At 33.6% G+C, this 19,241-nt stretch overlaps 1 protein-coding gene across 12 annotated transcripts in view; it reads left to right on the forward strand.

Moving 5' to 3' along the window:
• The window catches only part of TFDP2 (transcription factor Dp-2), a 190,471-nt gene that overhangs the window by 162,210 nt on the left and 9,020 nt on the right, over nt 1-19,241 (forward strand). For all 12 annotated transcript variants that reach the window (XM_074191165.1, XM_074191166.1, XM_074191169.1 and 9 more), the window contains 3 exons: nt 8,300-8,368; nt 9,856-10,007; nt 14,485-14,651. In XM_074191165.1, the coding sequence (XP_074047266.1) occupies nt 8,300-8,368; nt 9,856-10,007; nt 14,485-14,651 (388 nt within the window). The remainder of the gene's footprint in view (nt 1-8,299; nt 8,369-9,855; nt 10,008-14,484; nt 14,652-19,241) is intronic.

Here is a 19,241-nt window from a genome sequence, read left to right on the forward strand (position 1 = left end):
CATGATGATTTGTTTTGAAATCATATAATCTTACATTTTCTTATTTCATTTGAAAAATTATTTTTATCTAATTTAAAAATATATTTTCATTATCTATTTTCTTCATCCTTTGTATTATTTAACACTATTTAGAACTTCTTTATATAGAATTTAAAATATATGTAATATATGTATCAATAGCTAACTGTAAGTTATAGTTGTGATATATTATTCAATAAGTAATTGCTGATTGATATATTTTCAACAGTGTTTTCTATAGACAGTAGAATATCTGTAGAATATAACTTGTTGAATAAATATTTTTCATCTATAAAATGAAAGTAGCACCTCCCTGCCAGGATTTTTGTGAGATTGAAAGGAGATCATATTTGTAAAGGACTTTGCAAATATTAAAGCAGTGCAAGCATCAGTAACCTGGCATTTATTAGGCACCTCTTATATTCCAAGAACTCTGTGAGGTGAGGTGCTCAAGTAAATGAAGACAAGCCCTTTCTTCCAAGGACAATATGATCCTGACAGGAATGAAAATCTATATCAACAAAAAAGGTAAACTATCAAGAGAATGCAAAGTCATTAAAGAGATAGACCCTAGCAATGGAGATTCTTGTAGAAGGTGCTTCTTGAACTGAATCTTGAAGAAATGAGAGAGGACAAAAGAAATTTAAAATAGCAGAATATTCAAAAATAATAGCAGCATGATCCATAATTAGTAATTTTGAGCATATTTTAGGGGAGGCTAGGTTGGCACAGTGAATAGAGCATCGGCCCTAGAGTCAGGAATACCTGAGTTCAAATCCAGCCTCAGACTCTTAATAATTACCTAACTGTGTGGCCTTGGGCAAGCCACTTAACCTCCCTTGCAAAAAATCTTTAAAAAAACAAAAAGAGAGAGAGAGAATATTTTAAAGTATTCCCTAGCTATTTGAACAGTTTTCTAGAAATTCTGAATTTAATGAATATTTTTAAATGAACATTTCATATTAAAATAGAAAAGATAAATATCCTATTTAAAATTATGAATCTATTATGCATAACTTTCTTTTTTAAAGTATATAATAAACTCAACATGTTTCAATAAACTTTCCAAACTGTTCTACTTATCTGTGTTTCCTTCTGAACTTTCTCTGTTCTTTTCTGTGCATTTTTTTAAAGTTTGAGTGACCGTCTTTGAATTTTTTTATGAAACCATTGCTATCCCCCCATCCTCCCATCCTTTTCCAAATTTCTCTCCAAAATGGAAAAAAAAAAGAGAAAAGAAAAAGAATCTTTGCACAAATATGTATAATCAAGTCAATGATCCACACATTTACCATGTCCAAAATTTTTTATCTTATTTCCATATCTTGGGTTCATTATTTCTGCCACTGGAGGTAACATGCTTCATCATCAAATCTCAAAGAGTCATGATTGGTAATTGTATTGCTCAGAATTCTTTCAAAGTTCTTTTTCTCTTCAATTGTTTTTGTTAACTTCTAAACTTTTCTGCTGGTTCTTTCTACCTTACTTTGGGACATTTTTCCCAGCTTTCTCTGAAACCATCCCTTTCATCATTTCTTCTGCTCTAGTATTTATTATTGCTACAATTTGGTATTCCCCATTTGATGAATATATTGATGAATATCCCCTCAGTTTCCAGTACTTGAAAACACAAAAATCTGATTGTTTTAAGCATAGGTCCTTCCTTTATTTAATCTGTATACACAGTTTAGTGACTTTGACCATAGTTCCAAGTTTTAGCCCTTCCAATGCAGCCCCTCCAATGATTTTCCTTTCTTTTATTTTTTCATCTTTGCCAGTCTGATAGTTCTGAAGTACCAGAGTTGTTTTTAATCTGCATTTCTCTAATTAATCATGGTTTACAGAATTTGTTCATGTAGCTGTTCTTAGCTTGAATTCTTTCAAATTCTGCCAGTTTATATCTTTTGACCATTTAACTATTAGGGAGTAATTTCTATAACTATAGAAATAGACCAGATATATCTATATTTTGGTACTTTACATATTCTTGGAAAGAGATCTTTATCAGAGAAACTTGTGGAAAAAAACTTTTTCCCCAGGTAATCTGAGCTTCTAAATTTAAGGGCATTAATTTTGTTTCTGCAAAACCTTTTTAATTTCTATGTTAAAAATTGTCAATTTTATATTCTATGATCTCTCTTCCATATATAATTACAAAAAGTAATTTTTCTTTATTTCTCTAATTTGTTGACAATATAACATTTTTCTATTTAGGTCTTATATCCATCTGTAGCATATTGTAGATATATTTAGCATTTGTAAAAATGTGATGTGAGTTATTGGTTGCTCTAAACATAATTTCTGCCAGCCTACTTTCCCAGTTTTTCCATAAGTTTTTGTCTCCTGGTGAGTCTTTACCCCAGTAGTTGTTGTCCTCGAGTTTATCGAACACTTATCTTACTATGTTCATTTGCTTTTGTAGTATATCTCATCTGTTCCATAGATGAACTTTTCTATTTTTTAACCAATACTAAAATTTTGTTGTTATTATTACTTTGTATTTGGTTTTAAAGTCTGCTAGGCCTACTTCCTTCCCACTTTTTTTATTATCTTACTTGAAAATATTGCTCTTTTTGTTTTTCTAACTAAAGTAATTCCTCAGTAGATTTCTCTCATATATATATATATATATATATGGAATATGTGTGAATAAGTACATTAATTTAGGTAGTGTTCTAATTTTGTTATATTGAAAGAACCCAATTATAAACAGTTTATACCTTTTCATTTATTATCTGTTTTAATTTTTTAAAGAATAACTTAATTGAATTAATATGATTCCAGTGTCTATTGGTAGATGGAACTCCTAAGTATGTTATATATTCTGTTAACTTGAATAATGCTTCTCTATTTTTTCTACTCTATTTTGCTAGTAATATTGCATTTAGAAAAGGTAATTATTTTTATAGCTTCATTTTATATCCTGCTGCTTTGTGCAAGTTATTGTTTCATTTGGTTTTAGTTGACACTAGGTTTCTCTATAGTAGCTGCAAAAAAATATCTTTTTTTCCCTCTTTGCCTTTCTTATTTCCTCAATTGCTTTTTTCTTGTTTTATTGATAGGGCTAGTAGTTTTAACACTATGCCATATGATAGTGATGATAATGGACATTCTTGTTTTACCCTGAACTGACTGGAAAAGCCTCTGTTTTGTCTCCATTATGCAGAATGATGACTCTTGGCTTTTAAGTAGATACTGTATTATTTCTTATGGGCAACTTCATCAAGTTAAAAAATGTTCCCTTTTGTGATAAATTTTTTAAATTGACTTTTTAAAAAAGATTAAGGGGTGGCTAGGTGGCGCAGTGGATAGAGCACCGGCCTTGGAGTCAGGAGTACCTGGGTTCAAAAACGACTTCAGACACTTAATAATTACCTAGCCATGTGGCCTTGGGCAAGCCACTTAACCCTATTCATTGCCTTGAAAAATCTAAAAAAAAAAAAAAGATTAAAAGTCTTCCCCAGAGGATAATTAATTTAATTAACATGAAATCAGATTAATTTCCCTCAATTATGAAATGCTATAATTGACTATTGAACAATATGAAGAATGTCAGTCATTGTAAGATCAACAATATTTTAATAGATTTGTAACTTGTAAGATTTTTATTAAGGACAGATTTTTTTACTTTGACTTTTAGTTCTCTAAACAGATTTATTTCATTACTTTAATAATAGTTCATTATTATTATTATTATGACTGTTTTCTCTGGTGGTCCAAAATGAAATACAATCCATTCTTTTTTTTAATGTATCCATTCTTATACATGAATTAATGACATATTTTTGATAAAAATTATTTTCTCACTTTTTTTCACATGAAATTGTAACGAGATTGAATCATAATGATAGATTCTCAAAAGTTTAGAAAAATCTCAACAATCATTTTATTTAATGTGTACATAAATAGAAATCCTCTGTATTACATGTCCAACTAGCAAATGATCATCTGTTTTCTGCTTGAAGACTTGTGATGATGCCGTTCAGTCATTTCATTCATTCTGATTCTTCATGGCCCCATTTGGAGTTTTCTTGCCAGAGATATTGGGAGTGATTTGTCATTGTTTTCTGTAGTTCGTTTTACAGATGAGGAAACTGAGGGAAATAGTTAAGTGGTTTGCCCAGGGTCAACTAGTAAGTTGACTGAAGTCAGACTTGAACTCATATCTTACTGACTCCTTTCCCAGGACCATATGCCCTGCATCTTGCCTAGCTGTAACTTTCCTGTGACAGGGAACTCATTGTCTCTCTCTCTTTTTTTTTTTTTTTGGCCAGGCAATGGGATTAAGTGACTTGCCCAAGGTCACACGGCTAGGTGATTGTTAAGTGTCTGAGTTCCAATTTGAACTCAGGTCCTCCTGACTCCAGGGCCAGTGTGCTACCAAGCTGCCCTGAACTCATTGCTTCTTGAAGTAACCGATTATATTTTTTGAAGAGTTTTAATTTTTAGTGACATTTTTATTTATATAAAGATAAAATATTTCTCTGATTTCTGCCTAATTTTGTTCACTGATATCAACCAGAGTAAATTCTCTCTTCCCCATGAAATCCTGAAGACTGAAATAATATACCCTTTAAGTTTCCTTCAGCTAATAATCTTATGATATATTCTCAAGTTTCTTTATCATCCTAGTTTTCCTCTCTGGACTTTCTCTGGCTGTTAGTGTCCTTCATACTGTGACATGCTTGAAGCATCATCTAGCCAAGGAAAAATATAGTTGTGAACTCTCCTTCCCCCTTGTTTAGGACCCTTTGGTGCTATTGGAATGTCCAGATTGCATTGAAGAGAAGCTTTGCACAGAGCTTAGGGAGCTGATTTCAGAGTAAGGAAGATCTCAGTTCTGTTCCTGAGACCTCCTGGCTCAATGATCCATCACTGCCTGGTGTGTCTTAATTTGCAGAATTGATTCTGATCTTCCCTGAGAGAGGGAGTTCTTCTAATTAGCACTGTTGACCTCATAATGACACTGCAGACCACTAAAACCTTTCATTCACATAGTTCCATTCTTTATTTTGTAGAGAATTGTGTAACCTTAGAACTTTATGATCATTTCCTATTATATTTGCTTATTCTACCTAGTCAATCATTCGAATCGATGGGGATCTTTTTAGACACCTGAATTTGGTTATCTAGTATTTAAGTGCTACCTCAAAATTTTGTGCAATCCTCAAATCTTATAAACTTTCCAGCCTTGCCTTCTTCCAGATTGGTGATAGAAATGTTAAACTGAACAAGACCAAAAATCAGGTCCCTGTGGCATTTCAACAGAGATCTCTCCTCCCATCTACTGCAGTTCTTCATATGTTGATCAATACTCAATAAGTCCAGTCATTCGGTCCATTTTAAATCAATCTAATTGTACTGTCATCTTAATGTACATTTCTCCATGTTTTTCACATTGTTTTTAAAATTAAATTTTATTTTCAGATTTCTATTCTCTCACTATGTTGTTTTGAGAAACTTTACCAGGTATCTCTTTGAAATAATAATGATGATAGCACCAACAACAACAACAAAAATAATATAATTAGCATTTATGTGTTTTAAAGTTTAAAAAACGCTACAAATATTGTCTCATTTTAGTCTCTCAAAAGCTCTGGAAGGAGATGCTGTTTTTGTTCACTTTTTATAGGTGATGCAACAAGTATCATAAGTTTCAGTGACTTGCCGAAGTTCATTGAGCTAGAAAATATCTGAGACTGGATCTGAATTCCATTTTTCCTGAATCCTGGTCTTGTGATCAGTATATGTGATCACATATACACAAAATGCTTAACATTTTTTGTAAGTCTCAGTTCATTCTTAATAATAGTAATATTAAAACATACATATACCTTTGTTATAATTTTATTTCTTGTCCCCACCCCAACCACCTGATCTATTTTTTTTTAGATTTTTTTTTTTAACAAGGCAGTGGGGTTAAGTGACTTGCCCAAGATCACACAGCTAGATAATTGTTATGTGTCTGAGACCAGATCGCCTGATCTATGTTTAAAAATCATTTCATTGATATTTTATTTTAATATAATAAAATACTACCCATCAAATTCTCAAACCTCATAAAATTTATTTATTGATTAAGAAAAGTATTGCAGAAGTAATAGCCAGTTAATATACATTTTCCATTTTTATAAAATAATGTTTGATTTAATTTTAATTTAATCATCTAGTACCAAGATTATCCACTTTTTTTAAGTTCCATTAGGTAAAACTAATCAATTTGTCTTTTTTCTGTTGTCTATTTTTATTTTGTTGTAGTCATTATATAATTAGTTCCTCTTGCTTTGTTTTCTTCATTCTGCATTGTGATTATACATATTTCTCTGAAATTTGTGTATTTTTTTATTCTTTATGTTGCAATATTGTACCATATATATGCATATTTACACTGTATTTGGCTTTTCTTTAATACTAAGATCCATTTTTTTTTACTACAGGTAATACTAGTATGAATGTTTTTATTCAGATGATGTCTTTTTTTGCTATTAGAGACTTTTTGAGTTATATAAACACAGTTGTGGGATTGTTTTGGTCTTAAACAATTCCAAATTGTTTTACAGAATTCATTGTACCAACAGTAGTAGATTGGTGTGTCTTTCTTAGACACTCTACATCTTTTTCTAATTTGAAAGGTATGAAATACCTCAGAGTAGTTTAAATTTGTTTCCATTTTTTAGTGATTTTCAATCATTTTTCAGATGATCATAGTTTAATTTCCTTTTTTGTGAAACTTTTCACATCTATTGGTCACTTTTTTATGACTATCTTTGTTTAAAATTTTTTTTCTAATTTTATTTTTAGGTAATGGGGTTAAGTGACTTGCCCAAGGTCACACCGCTAGGCAATTATTAAGTGTCTGAAGCTGGATTTGAACTCAGGTATTCCTGACTTCAAGGCCGGTGCTCTATCCACTGCACCACCTAACTGCCCCATGACCTTATCTTTGTCAGCTTTCTAAAGGTTTTCTTACCTATGGTCTTCAAATCTTAGTTCATCATAGATTCCACTCAGTCTGTTTAGATTCTCTCCCTTTTATTTCTCATTTGTGATAGGGCCATTTTCATTTTTTCCCTTGAACCTTTTTCCCCCTAACTAATCTGAATGCTTTGAAAACCATTCTCATAAAAAGCTAAAATTATCCTGTATACAATCAAAATGTAAAACATCATGCTAGCTCTGCCCTCTTATTAAAGTAGAAGTTTTAAGAATATCCTTCTTAAATTAAACTTTGTCATGGCGTGTTGTTTTTTTAAGTTGATTTGGGGATAATTTTACTCTAATGGTCTTAAATATAGATAACTTAAGCTAATTATTTATCTTTTGAGGTAATTAAGATTGACTTCACATATCTCTCAGTTCATTTTACCCAGCAAGTCTGAAATAATGAGTGTTCAACCTTTCTGTACATGGAAACAAGCATTTGTGACATATGAAAGTTAATAGAAGATGCTCTGTTTTTGAATTTTTCTTGATTAGCGGCAGATTTAAAAAAAAAAAGCTGTGACTATAGAGTCTGATCTTTCTTGGCTACTCCTAAGACAAGTACCAAAACTGACTCCAGCAAAGTTAGAGACCTTTAACTGACTTCTTTAGATAGACCATCATCAGTAAAGCCAAGGTGTTGGTTGGTCAGAATGTCTCCTAAACAAAAAATGATTATTTTGTATCAAAAGTGAAACTGAGAATATGAAAGGCCAAATATTCTCATCGATAACTAGAACACCACAGAGACAGAAAGGCATAGAAATAGCACAGAATCAACCAACAACTCTAATAAATGATATTTGGTGAGGCCTTGGAAGAGAAATGTATTTGTGTAAGTAGGGAGATAGAAGAGTTGGGCCAAAATAACTTTTCTATTCTTTGTGGGGAAACTGTGAAATTAAGGGGAAAGAATGTTGTCTGCAAATGGGGGTTATATAACATGGTACTGGTTCTTAGATTAAATGATGGTGACAGGTGATGTCTTCATTAAAAATTTTGCTAATGTAGCTAACTTTTATGTCATTTTATTCAGCCATTACATTATTGAACACATTACACTCTACTAGCTTCTAAAACTTTAGCAGTGGCTTTAAAAATGAGTGGATTTGGCTATGGATGACAAGTACTACACTGCCTGACCACATTCTAACAAGAAATAAAGTGATCAGCCATTCTTCAGATGAGCTGTTTATAAAGTTCTTGCTGTCACAGAAAAGGGGACAAGGAAGGAAACTGAGGCACATCTTTACTCTTTAGTCTCATTACATTGATGTTGTTTGTAATCCATGTTTTAAAGATAGAGAAGCAAAGGCGAATAGAGCGGATAAAGCAGAAGAGGGCTCAGTTGCAGGAGCTACTACTGCAGGTATGTGAGTGTTACTTGTGCTTTGTTCATGTGTGTGTGTGTGTGTGTGTGTGTGTGTGTGTGTGTGTGTGTTTTCTGTTTCCATTGCCTTCATTTCCTCTAGAATGTTCATAGTTGTTGACCTGCTTTTGTGTGGAGCAGCGGTGGCCTCTCCACCTAGGGGGCATCTCAACAACATTCTAGCCTCAGCCTTCTTATGCCTTTTGGCCTTTGGAAACAATACAGTTTGTAAACTTGTCTTTTTCTTGCAGAAGTCTGTTCACCCCATGAAGGACTTATGTTGAGAAATATCATTGTTTTACCTACCCTTACCATCTGCTATCATTCTGGACATAAACCACTGTGAGGTTCTTGGATAGCTGTTACAATTTAGAACTATGTACAAGTCATAGAAGTCTCCTCTGACTATGGCATAGAAGTATCAGAACTTGAAGTATATTTCTGTTTAAGAAAAATAAAATTAGCATTTAAATAAGGTCTATTCTATTTGTAATGGTTTGGATCACCTCTAGGGGCCTTGGATGCTTTTTTTTTTAATATAATGGATTCTTTGTATAAAATCATGTGAGTTTGAGAGTCACAGGGTAGTTGGGCTGAATAACCTTTTTTTGCCTTTGATTATTATAATTGATGTAAAAATGCACTTTGAACAATACAATAGTGGCATTTTCTCTACAATCAGATAAACTTCAAATAAAGCCAAAATGGGCTTTTGAGACTTCTTTTTCTCAGCAGAAAGTCTTAGCCATTATTATTGGTTGAAAAAAATCTTAAATACATGAAAATATAGAATTCAGGCTTAAATTCCTTGATTTCTGGACTGTTTAGGTAATCATTTATTTTTCTAGATGATCAAAATATTCTTTACCTATTTGATTGATTTCCCTTAGAATTTACAGACTTTTTCATAGTAATAATACCTTATGTAGTACTTTAAATTTTATAAAGGGCTTACTGCACAATAAGTCTGTGAGGTAGAGAAAAGTAAACATGATTACGAAATTTTTAAGATTTGACACCTCGCAGTCCACAAAACATTTTTCTAACAAGTCCTCTCCTTGGTGCTTACAGTAACCTTGGGAGGGGATGTACTGAACCAGACAGAGGTTAAGTGCTTCACCAGGGTCCTAGAGCTAGAAAGTATTTGAGGATGGATTTGAATTTGAGTTTTTCTGACTCCAAGTAACTAATTAACTGAATGTTGCTAAGCTTCCTTAAAAAAAAAAAAAAGATGATGCAATCAGTCTCCTTTTGAAATTACAATGTAACTAAAATAATTTTTCCTCTTGAAAACATGATCATTGAGCCAGCTTCTCTTAGTAACCTCTTTTTGTTCATCTTATTACAAATACATCAGTGTAGGTATTTTAAAGTATAGACAACTCTAGATTAACTGATTTTAAATTTATTCTAAATCACATGAGGCTGGAATTATTTAGTCACATTCAGTAATGTCATTCCTTTATTATTATTCTTACTTTGTATAGCAAATAGCTTTTAAAAATCTGGTCCAAAGGAATCGGCAAAATGAACAGCAGAACCAGGGCCCACCAGCTCTGAACTCCACAATACGATTGCCTTTTATAATCGTCAACACAAGCAAAAGAACTGTCATAGATTGCAGCATCTCCAGTGACAAGTAAGTGTGAAAAAGGTGGGATGGGGGGGGTTCATTTGGGGAAGTCCACGCATCTTCAGATTCATATTAGAGAGATTTCATGCTGATGTGTTAGCCCTGATCTGATGATGCAGGACAGACAATAGAGTAGCACATTGCCACGATGGCATGTTGCATTCTGCTCCTGTTTATGCAGAGTGAAAATGAGGGAAGTCATCTATGGTTGTTTATCCTTCATAATTGAAGAGTATCAATAACATAGTGAGGTTAGGGTCAAGGTGCAGTGTGGTTGACTGTGGCTTTGTGAGTTGTCTGAGAGTGAAAGGCTTATGGGTCAGGTCTGTTAGAGCATCTGGGAGGGAGACATCTCTGGATTTACAGTTTCCATTGGGCTCCTTGTATTCTCCTTTGCTTGGGTGCGCCATGCTTGTCAGGCCTTTGCCAATATCTTCACAATTGATGCTGAGGTTTTTAATGAGAGAGTCCTTGTATTGCTGCTTCTGACCTCCTTTAAAAGCCCTCCTTGGAGTTCTTGCCTTGTGTGAGTTCTCTGTAAAGTAGTCTTTTAGGTAACTGTGCTTTTGACATTCAACCCATTTGATCAGCCTATTGGAGTTGCAATAGAGTTTGAATGCTTGGCAGTTCAGCTTGGAAGAGAACCGCAGGGTCTGGCATAAATCATATAGAAAATAATAGGAAAGGGTTTGAATTATTGTGCATTCTAATAGAAACATGGTGACTCGATACTGCTTTAAAATGATACATACTTGATCTAGGGGTTGTAGTGGACTGTAAGCTCCATATGAAGTCACAGGATTGGGCAACCAAAAAAGATATAATAAGTCTTTGGTGGGGCACTCATAGGCCAACAACATAGAAGAGACAATCTCGCTGTCTCTCTACCCTGGTCAACCAACCCATCCTGGAGGATGGTGATAATCTCAGGCACCACTTTTAGGAAGAATGGTAAGAGACCTCGAATATATGCTAGACGAGGATTGGTTGAAGAAACTTATGGTAGTAACCTGGAGCGGAGTGTTGGTAACTGTCTTCCAAAAACTTGAAAGGACTGTCTTTTGGAAAGGCTAGCCTAGGAGCCAAGAGAAGTTCAGCTTGAAATATGGAAACACTTCTTAACAATTAACATGATCCAGAAATGAAAGAGTCCTCCTGCCAGAAGAGTTTGTGAGTTTCCCCTCCTGAGGGCTTTCTCAGTGAAATCTGGATGATCATGTATTTATTCATTTATTTTTTAGAAATATTTTATTTATTTTGAGTTTTACAATTTTTCCCCCAATCTTGCTTCCCTCCCCACCTCCACTCCCACAAAAGGCATTCTGTTAGTCTTTACATTGTTTCCATGGTATACATTTTTCTAATTTGAATGTGATGAGAGAGAAATCATATCCTTAAGGAAAAAAATAAAGTATAAGAGATAGCAAAATTACATGATAAGATAACAGGGTTTTTTTCTAAGTTAAAGGTAATAGTCTTTGTCTTTGTTTAAACTCCACAATTCTTTCTCTGGATATGGATGGTGTTCTGCATTGCAGGTAGCCCAAAATTGTCCCTAATCGTTGCTCTGATGGAATGAGCAAGTCCATCAAGGTTGAAATGATCACGTATTTAATGATGTTCCAGATGGGATTCCTCATAAGGTCCATGTTTGGTGAGATGGTCTCTTTCAACTCTGAAACTATTTGATAGTACCAAAGTGTATATCTTTTACTGCATGAAAAGCATTGAGTGTGAAGACAAGAGATAGATTGTTCTTGAAGGCAAGAAATACTTTGTTTTAATTTTTTCTTTTCCTGGCCCTTTTCCCAATGAATGTTTGAAATGTAGTGGGCATTTAATAAACACTTGCCTAATGAATTTTAATTGTAAATTGTTCCTGCATATAGGAAAATAGCATTTAAAAAATTTTAACTCGTTTTTCCCTAGCATCAGAATAATGTAAATCACTGGTCTGTGACCTAAGGACCATTTTGGACACATCAGAAATACCTATGGACCTTGCCATTCTTTCTTCTTCCTGTTATTTTACTTAACTCTTTAGATCTCCTTTACCTCTGCTGTTCTTATTCTTTAGAGCAGGCTACCTGGGTCAGCTAATGAGAAGGGTCAGAATTTTTAAAAAGAAGTGATAACCTTAGGAGTAACAGCATTGAAATGTTTACTTGGCAAATTGATTTGGAATGTGCTACAGTATAGTCTATAGTATTTGAATATAATGATATATAATGTAGAATTTGGATTTCTAAAAATATTATAGGTGAACATACATTGCTTTCATATCCTATTCATAGCTATATCCTAGGAGAAACCACATACATAGAACCTTCCTACTTGAATCATGATCATTTAGATTAACTTTTTCAAGAGTCAGTTTGGTTAAAAAAAAAAGACACACAATCTTGTTTGTAGCTATAAGGTAATACTAAAATTCTTAGCAAGTTTCCCTTAGGATCTTTCCTTTGAATTGCCTTGTAAGTCATCCTGTTGTTTTTGCACAAACTAAATTAACCTCATGTTCATTTATCACAAAATTTTATGTATGTGATGTGGTTTGAGAGGTTTCACATTAGACTATAAAGTACCTACTCAAGTTGAGGACCTTTGCTCTGTAGATGTTGATTTCTTGAAGTCAGTATACCAAGCTGTCCCTGATATGGACATTCTTTAAAATGACATTTTAGATACTTGGAAAAAATTTAAATGATCTATTAGACATCAACCTCACTTGAGTAAGAGCCTTTCTTAAAAACCATTGTCGTGTTTTAGAAGATAACTGTCAGCTTTCTGAGGGATGGTACCTTATAAAATATTTCACCTGATTGCCCTCATCTGAGGGTTAAGGAGATGGCAGAAACTTTGGAAACCATGAGCCTAAGCCAATAGTAGACTTTGTTCTCTCTTCTCTACAGTTAGTAAGATTTTAATACACATTAGTGGCTTTTACAGAATGACTCTTCAGAGTAAGGCTCAGAAGCCTATCAAAGAGTCTGGGTCCCAGACCCCAAAACTTCATGAGGCAGTTTTATATTAATGACTCATTTTTTTTTACTAAACATGCTTTCCCCTAAATTAGCAAGAAAACTTCTTCAGTGAATATTAAATATAGAAAACCTACATTTAAAATTTTTATTTTCTTTGGTTTTGTTTTTTGTCTTTCTTCTAAACTGTATACCATGATTATTTGAAAAGAATAGTTTATACTAATTTTTTCCCAGTCAGCATTTATCTTACTCCTGCATTTTTGGAGATTTCACTGAAATAAATGACTGTGCTATTGTAAATGTTTCTGTTCAGTTTAGTCAATCAATGACTTTTGATTACCTGTTACATGCCAGCCCCTATTAAATGTATAGAGAGTATTGTCTTTTGAGAATAGAGCATGCCCTGAACTCTGGGTGCTGCCCATAGAATTAATCTTTGTGTGCACAAAATAATGCTCTGACACTAGTCATAAGAGCTAAGAAGAAGAGTGATTCAAAAGGACAGTTTAGGTAACCAGCTAGCTTGTAAAGGAGCAAGTGACTGAGCAAAGAGAGGAACTGTGTGATCAGACATTTGATATGTTTATATTTGTGGGGCAGTCAGCACTTGACATTTGAAAAAAAAGTATAAAGTACAAAAATTTGTTTTCATCAGTTAGTAGGCCAGTTCACCATAGATTAATTTGAAAAGCAAAAGGGGAAAAGAATTGCCAAGGCAAATTGTTTGTTTAGTGAGCAGCTAGGTGGTGCAGTGGATAGAGCACTAGGTCTGGAGTCAGGAAGACTCATCTTCCTTAGTTCAAATCTGGCCTTAGACACTCACTAACTGTGTGGCTGGGCAAGTCACTTGACCCTATTTGCCTCAGTTTCCTCCTCTGTAAAATGAGCTAGAGAAAGAAATGACAAACTATCCCAGTATCTTTGCCAAGAAAATCCCAAAGATGGACTCAACTGAAACACCTAAACAATAACCACCCTTGACTTCTGAAAACAAAAAATACAATGCACAAAAAAAGTATTTTCATCTATTAATAGTCCCAACTCACAACAGATTAAATTGAAAAGTGAAAGGGGGAAATAATCACTGATCTCACTATTTTTATTTTTTATGTAATACAATGTAGGCTTTACAAAGGAATATATGTGCTTTACATGCATACATATATATATATATATGTTTGTGTGTGTGTATGTGTGTCTAAAGGTACTTGCAAAATTTCTGCCTTATGTTTGAACTAGCTTAATGATCATTAAAGGTTTATGTTTTCCTATTTTTCATCACAGAAACATTGGTTTAATTAGGAAACTGGATCATTTGAACCCTTCAGAGATACTTTTTCTTAAACATAGCTCTTCTTACTATGTGAATTTTAACAAAATAATTTCTATCCCTTCTTAAAACTTGTATTTCCATTGTTATATGCCTTGTATAATGTACATGATAAAAACAAATCTCACTGAAGTCACTAAACTAAAATCAACTTTTTTCTCTGATGCAGGTTCGAGTATCTTTTTAATTTTGACAATACTTTTGAGATCCACGATGATATAGAGGTGTTGAAGCGAATGGGAATGTCTTTTGGCCTGGAAACAGGCAAATGTTCACTTGAGGACTTGAGAGTTGCTAAATCATTGGTGCCAAAGGCTTTAGAAGGTTATATCACAGGTAAGATATTTTAGAATAATTTTGCCTGAAAAGACTAAAATTATTAATTTCCCCAAACCTTTTCAATGTCCCTTATTTCCAGGTGCCATTTAAGCAGTGTTTGGAAAAATAGCAAGATCTCCTTAATGAGTAATATAAAGAAGATTGAGAAAAGGTTCTATTTTCAAAGAAGTGGTAGGATTTCTTCATGAGAACAGATTTTTAAAATCTTGAATACCCAAGGGAAGCTAGCATCAAAGTTTATAAAATTGTAAAACATAAATAGGAATAGGATAAATACAACTTACTTTGTTGTCCACACTTTTAAAGCTTATGATAAGTTGACAAAGACTTAGATTTTGGGATATGGGACTCATGGAAATAAATTTTTAGTGTGCAAAATGTTTCTTAACCAACAATTATCTTTGAAGCAAACAAATGACTTTAGGAATGAAAGACCTGATTTTCTAAGAAAATCTGTTTATTTTAGTGTTAGTTTTTAACAGCAATTTTAAAAGCAGTAGTTATTCCTAAAATTATTTTCTTATAATATTATTTATTTCAGATTTGACTAAGAATGCTAAATGAGTTAGAATGATAACTGATTCCTCAGCCTGGGCCCAAATTTGTGTTGTACTTTCTATGATAAACAATTTGATAAACTGACTGATGGTTAAAATAATGTTATAGAATGACTATTTAATCTATTTAAGAAAACAAATTTTTAATATAATAATGGTTAACACTTAAAGGTTTTCAAAATAATTTACATATATTTTCTCACTTGGTCCTCACAATCTCCTGGTGAAGTAGATGCTATTATTATCTCCATTTTTCAGATTAGGAAAAAAGACTGATGCTAGAAAGGGTCTGAGATGGGATTCAAATGCATCTCTTCCTGATGTCTCCATCCACTCTACCATCCTGCCTCCTTGAATTCTAATAGAATTTCTTGGCCTACTTTGTGTGCTGATTACCAATGATTTTATGAATTTTTTTCATTTTAGCAGTGCTTTTGTAGAATCCCTGTAGGCCTGAGTTTGTGTTAGTTTATACATAAAAGCATTAAGATTGCGTTATTTTACATTTTAAATGTCCTGTATTAGTTCAAAATTGAACTGTCTTTTAAAAGTGTACAATTTGATATAAACTGAATTTTTGGGCTCCCCTTCTCTTATTAATCTTGTGACTTTAAGTATTGGGCATGATCCTTATGATCAGAATGATTTAAAGATCAGCTGGGTGTTTTTTTATATAATATCCCTCAGACCCAGTTGGTGAAAGGGGCTTGTCCCAAGGTGGCCTGGCTCCCAAAAGGCATTTTGAGCTTTCTCAGATGCCTCAAATGTAAGTGAAGGATTTTATTTTGTATTTTTAGTCAGGAAAGAACATGTCTATTGATGCTGTATTTAATTTTTATTTTAAAATAGAAGGAACTGTTTCAAGCAAACATCAGAATCTCTTCACTCAATCTGTTTTTCAATCCTTTTGCCTAAATTCTATTCCCTCTCAGCTCTCCATGGGATTGTCAGGGTATTCCACCTCCTAACCACAACCTGAGTTGGTTTCCCAGTCAACCTAGCATTTCAGCAGTGGGTTGAACAGAAGGCTTTATTCACTACACCACAAGAAATTCACTCTAGTTTCTTCTCAATCAGAGGCCCCAGGGAGATTAGGTAGGCAGGCCTGGTTGTTTTGACTTGTTCCTGACCTCATCTATTGACTGGGCCTGGGATGTGGCCTTTTTAGCTCCTTTTTTAAAAAATTCATGCTTTTTTTTTTTCAGTTGTAAAGGGACATAAATAATTGTTTTACAGTTTGCCTGTATAAATAAGCTTTTTTTACAAATTTTTTAAAAAACACTGCATTTATCATAGAATATTGCATTAATGGATGCTAGCACAAGTCATTCAGCTTTATGATATACTCATTGCATTGCTGACATTTCAAAACAGGTGAAATGAAGATTTAGGCATATTTACATATTCTCATAAGATCATAAACTTGGAGCTGGAAGGAATCTTCAAGCTCAGAGGCCATTTCATTCAACCTCTTCATTGTACAGAGGGAGAAACTGAGACACAGTGAGAGTAGGTGCCTTGCCAGGGTTACACAGTAGATTTCAGAGGCAGGATTCAAACACACTTTTCTGGCTTCCAGCCCAGCACTATCATTATACCACCTGGCTGACTCTAATTTGCCTCCCAAACAAGTAATAGCCTTTTTGACTGAAAGTTACCATAAATCTCAGGATCAGCTTGGGAGTCTTGGCTTCAGTTCATCTGCCCTGTTCATACTTGTTTTTATTTAACATACCAAAACATTCTGAGACTTTAAGTCTTATGCAGCTGTCTGATTTATTTTATGAGAAAATGAGGTTAAAATTAGTGTAGTCAATCTTGTTTATCTGTCCACATGGAAGAAACACCCACTTGGTCAAACTAGAACAGTACAAAATGCTTGCATCCTAATTATATACACAGTAATAGGTTATAGATCTCATTAGCATTTGTATAGTAATTTAAGTGAGACTCCAACAAAAGCAAGTAATCATATTTTGGCTGATAAAATTTTTAGAATGAATCATTGATGTGTTTTTTAGTTTTACATCAGAGAATGCCCTCTTTTAAATTTGATAGGGGGGAAATAGTTCTACTTTTACCAGTTTTCTCAGTGATATCATATACTATAAAGCTCTTTTTCTTTTATCTTCCTCACTTCCTTTCCCTCATCAAAAGCAGTCTCTAGAAGCAACGAGCAAGGGCCACTATAGGACCAAAGGTGATTGTCTGTGCAATCAGAATTGATTGCTTTTGCAGCAATGAATTCAATCCTCTTTGATGTCATGGTTCCCTCACCCATGTATATGTTTTTGTAGTTCTATTTTAGAAGGACACAGCAATAAAAGAAAGGTATAATAAAGTATCTCATTAATAGTCTGCATTTTTATAATGCTTTAGAAGGATTTCAAAACTCTACTCACAGCCCTATGAGGTTGTTTGGGATTGTAGTTTTGTCATCAGTTTATAAATGAGTGTTTGGACTTAAAGATGTGGTGACTTCTTAAAAAAACTGAATTTCTCATCTAGCATTCTTCCTATTTTGCTACAGTGCTTTTTCATTAGCAACATTAATAAAGGTAACCAGCCCCTTCTCTGACATTCTGATAGGATGTTTGAGCTCAAACTATATTTTGGTTGACTGGCCTTAAGTGCTCAGCCTGTTGAAGTGCACTTTATATCTTTTCGATTTCCAAACCAGACAAACTGGTTTGGACTTTATTGATTACTTCTTAATTCAAAAAGAACTGTTTAGGGGCGGCCAGGTGGCGCAGTGGATAAAGCACCAGCCTTGGAGTCAGGAGTAACTGGGTTCAAATGTGGCCTCAGACACTTAATAATGACCTAGCTGTGTGGCCTTGGGCAAGCCCCTTAACCCCATTTGCCTTTCAAAAAAAAAAAAGAACTGTTTAACACACCTTAAATTCAAACTATTCTTTAAGCAGATGTTATGGTTATAAATACCATTTTGGCAGACATTTCTGAAAGCAAAAATAGCCCTCATAGTCCCCAGCAAATTTCCTACTTTTTTAAAAAGCAGTATTCAGTAGAAAAGAAAATAACATGTTAATTACATTGCTGGTATCTGCTAAGCCCAGATTTTAGTACCTTAAAATGATCAATAATTATTCACATTATCACAGTTTTCATATTTACTTGAAGGTAGCTTAAAAATTCTAGAATCTGCCTATATACATTTATCTTTCTACTAAATTAGACTTCTGCTTTCATATCTTTATATCTGAAGCTTGACTTTGCAAATTTACTAAATTACATCAATCAACATTTATTGTAAATGAAAATTGTAGTCCATGGGAGAGACAACCACTATATAGCTGAGAACAGTATCACTTGATAACAAATTCCATTCAAGCAAAACAATCAGCTGTTTCAGGGATTCTCAGATTTAGTAACAAAATGAAGCTTATATTTACAGCTTCCTTTATTGCCAAATATAGAGCACGTTTAATGTCACAAGCAAGAGTTTTCCAGATGGATATCAAGAACTATTATACCAACATTTATTGAGGAAAGTATAAGTAAAACTTGATGTTACACAATTTTGTGATTATATGCCTTTGGCTGGTTAAATTCTTGGGTGTCACTAGCCACTCCCTTAATTGGAGTAGCATGAGGACTTGAATTGCTGTAGAAAGTGATTTCACATTATCTGAAACTTGATCTCAAACAGGGACTTCAAAAGTCTTTGTTTCTTTCTTTTCTTTTCTTTTTTTTTTTAAAAACATTTTTTGTGGAACCCTCAAGGGAGGGTTGTTTTCCCATTCATACCATTTGTATTTGTCCATTAAATAAAAACACACTTGCACAGGAATTTCATTGTTTTCCCCAACTTACATCCTTCCACTGGCTGGTTGTATAAACTTGGGTGAGATACTCAACCCCTTCAGATCTCAATTAAATGAGCCTCATCAGAATGGGAGTGGGGATAGGACAGAGCTAGATTGTCTCCAAGGTCCCTTGTGACTTCACAGAATATGGTACTCTCCTTACTGTAGAAAAAGATGGTATCTTTATAGTTACATCATTTTAA

The sequence above is a fragment of the Macrotis lagotis genome, chromosome 6 (genome assembly GCF_037893015.1).
Source record: "Macrotis lagotis isolate mMagLag1 chromosome 6, bilby.v1.9.chrom.fasta, whole genome shotgun sequence".
Lineage (NCBI taxonomy): Eukaryota > Metazoa > Chordata > Mammalia > Peramelemorphia > Peramelidae > Macrotis > Macrotis lagotis.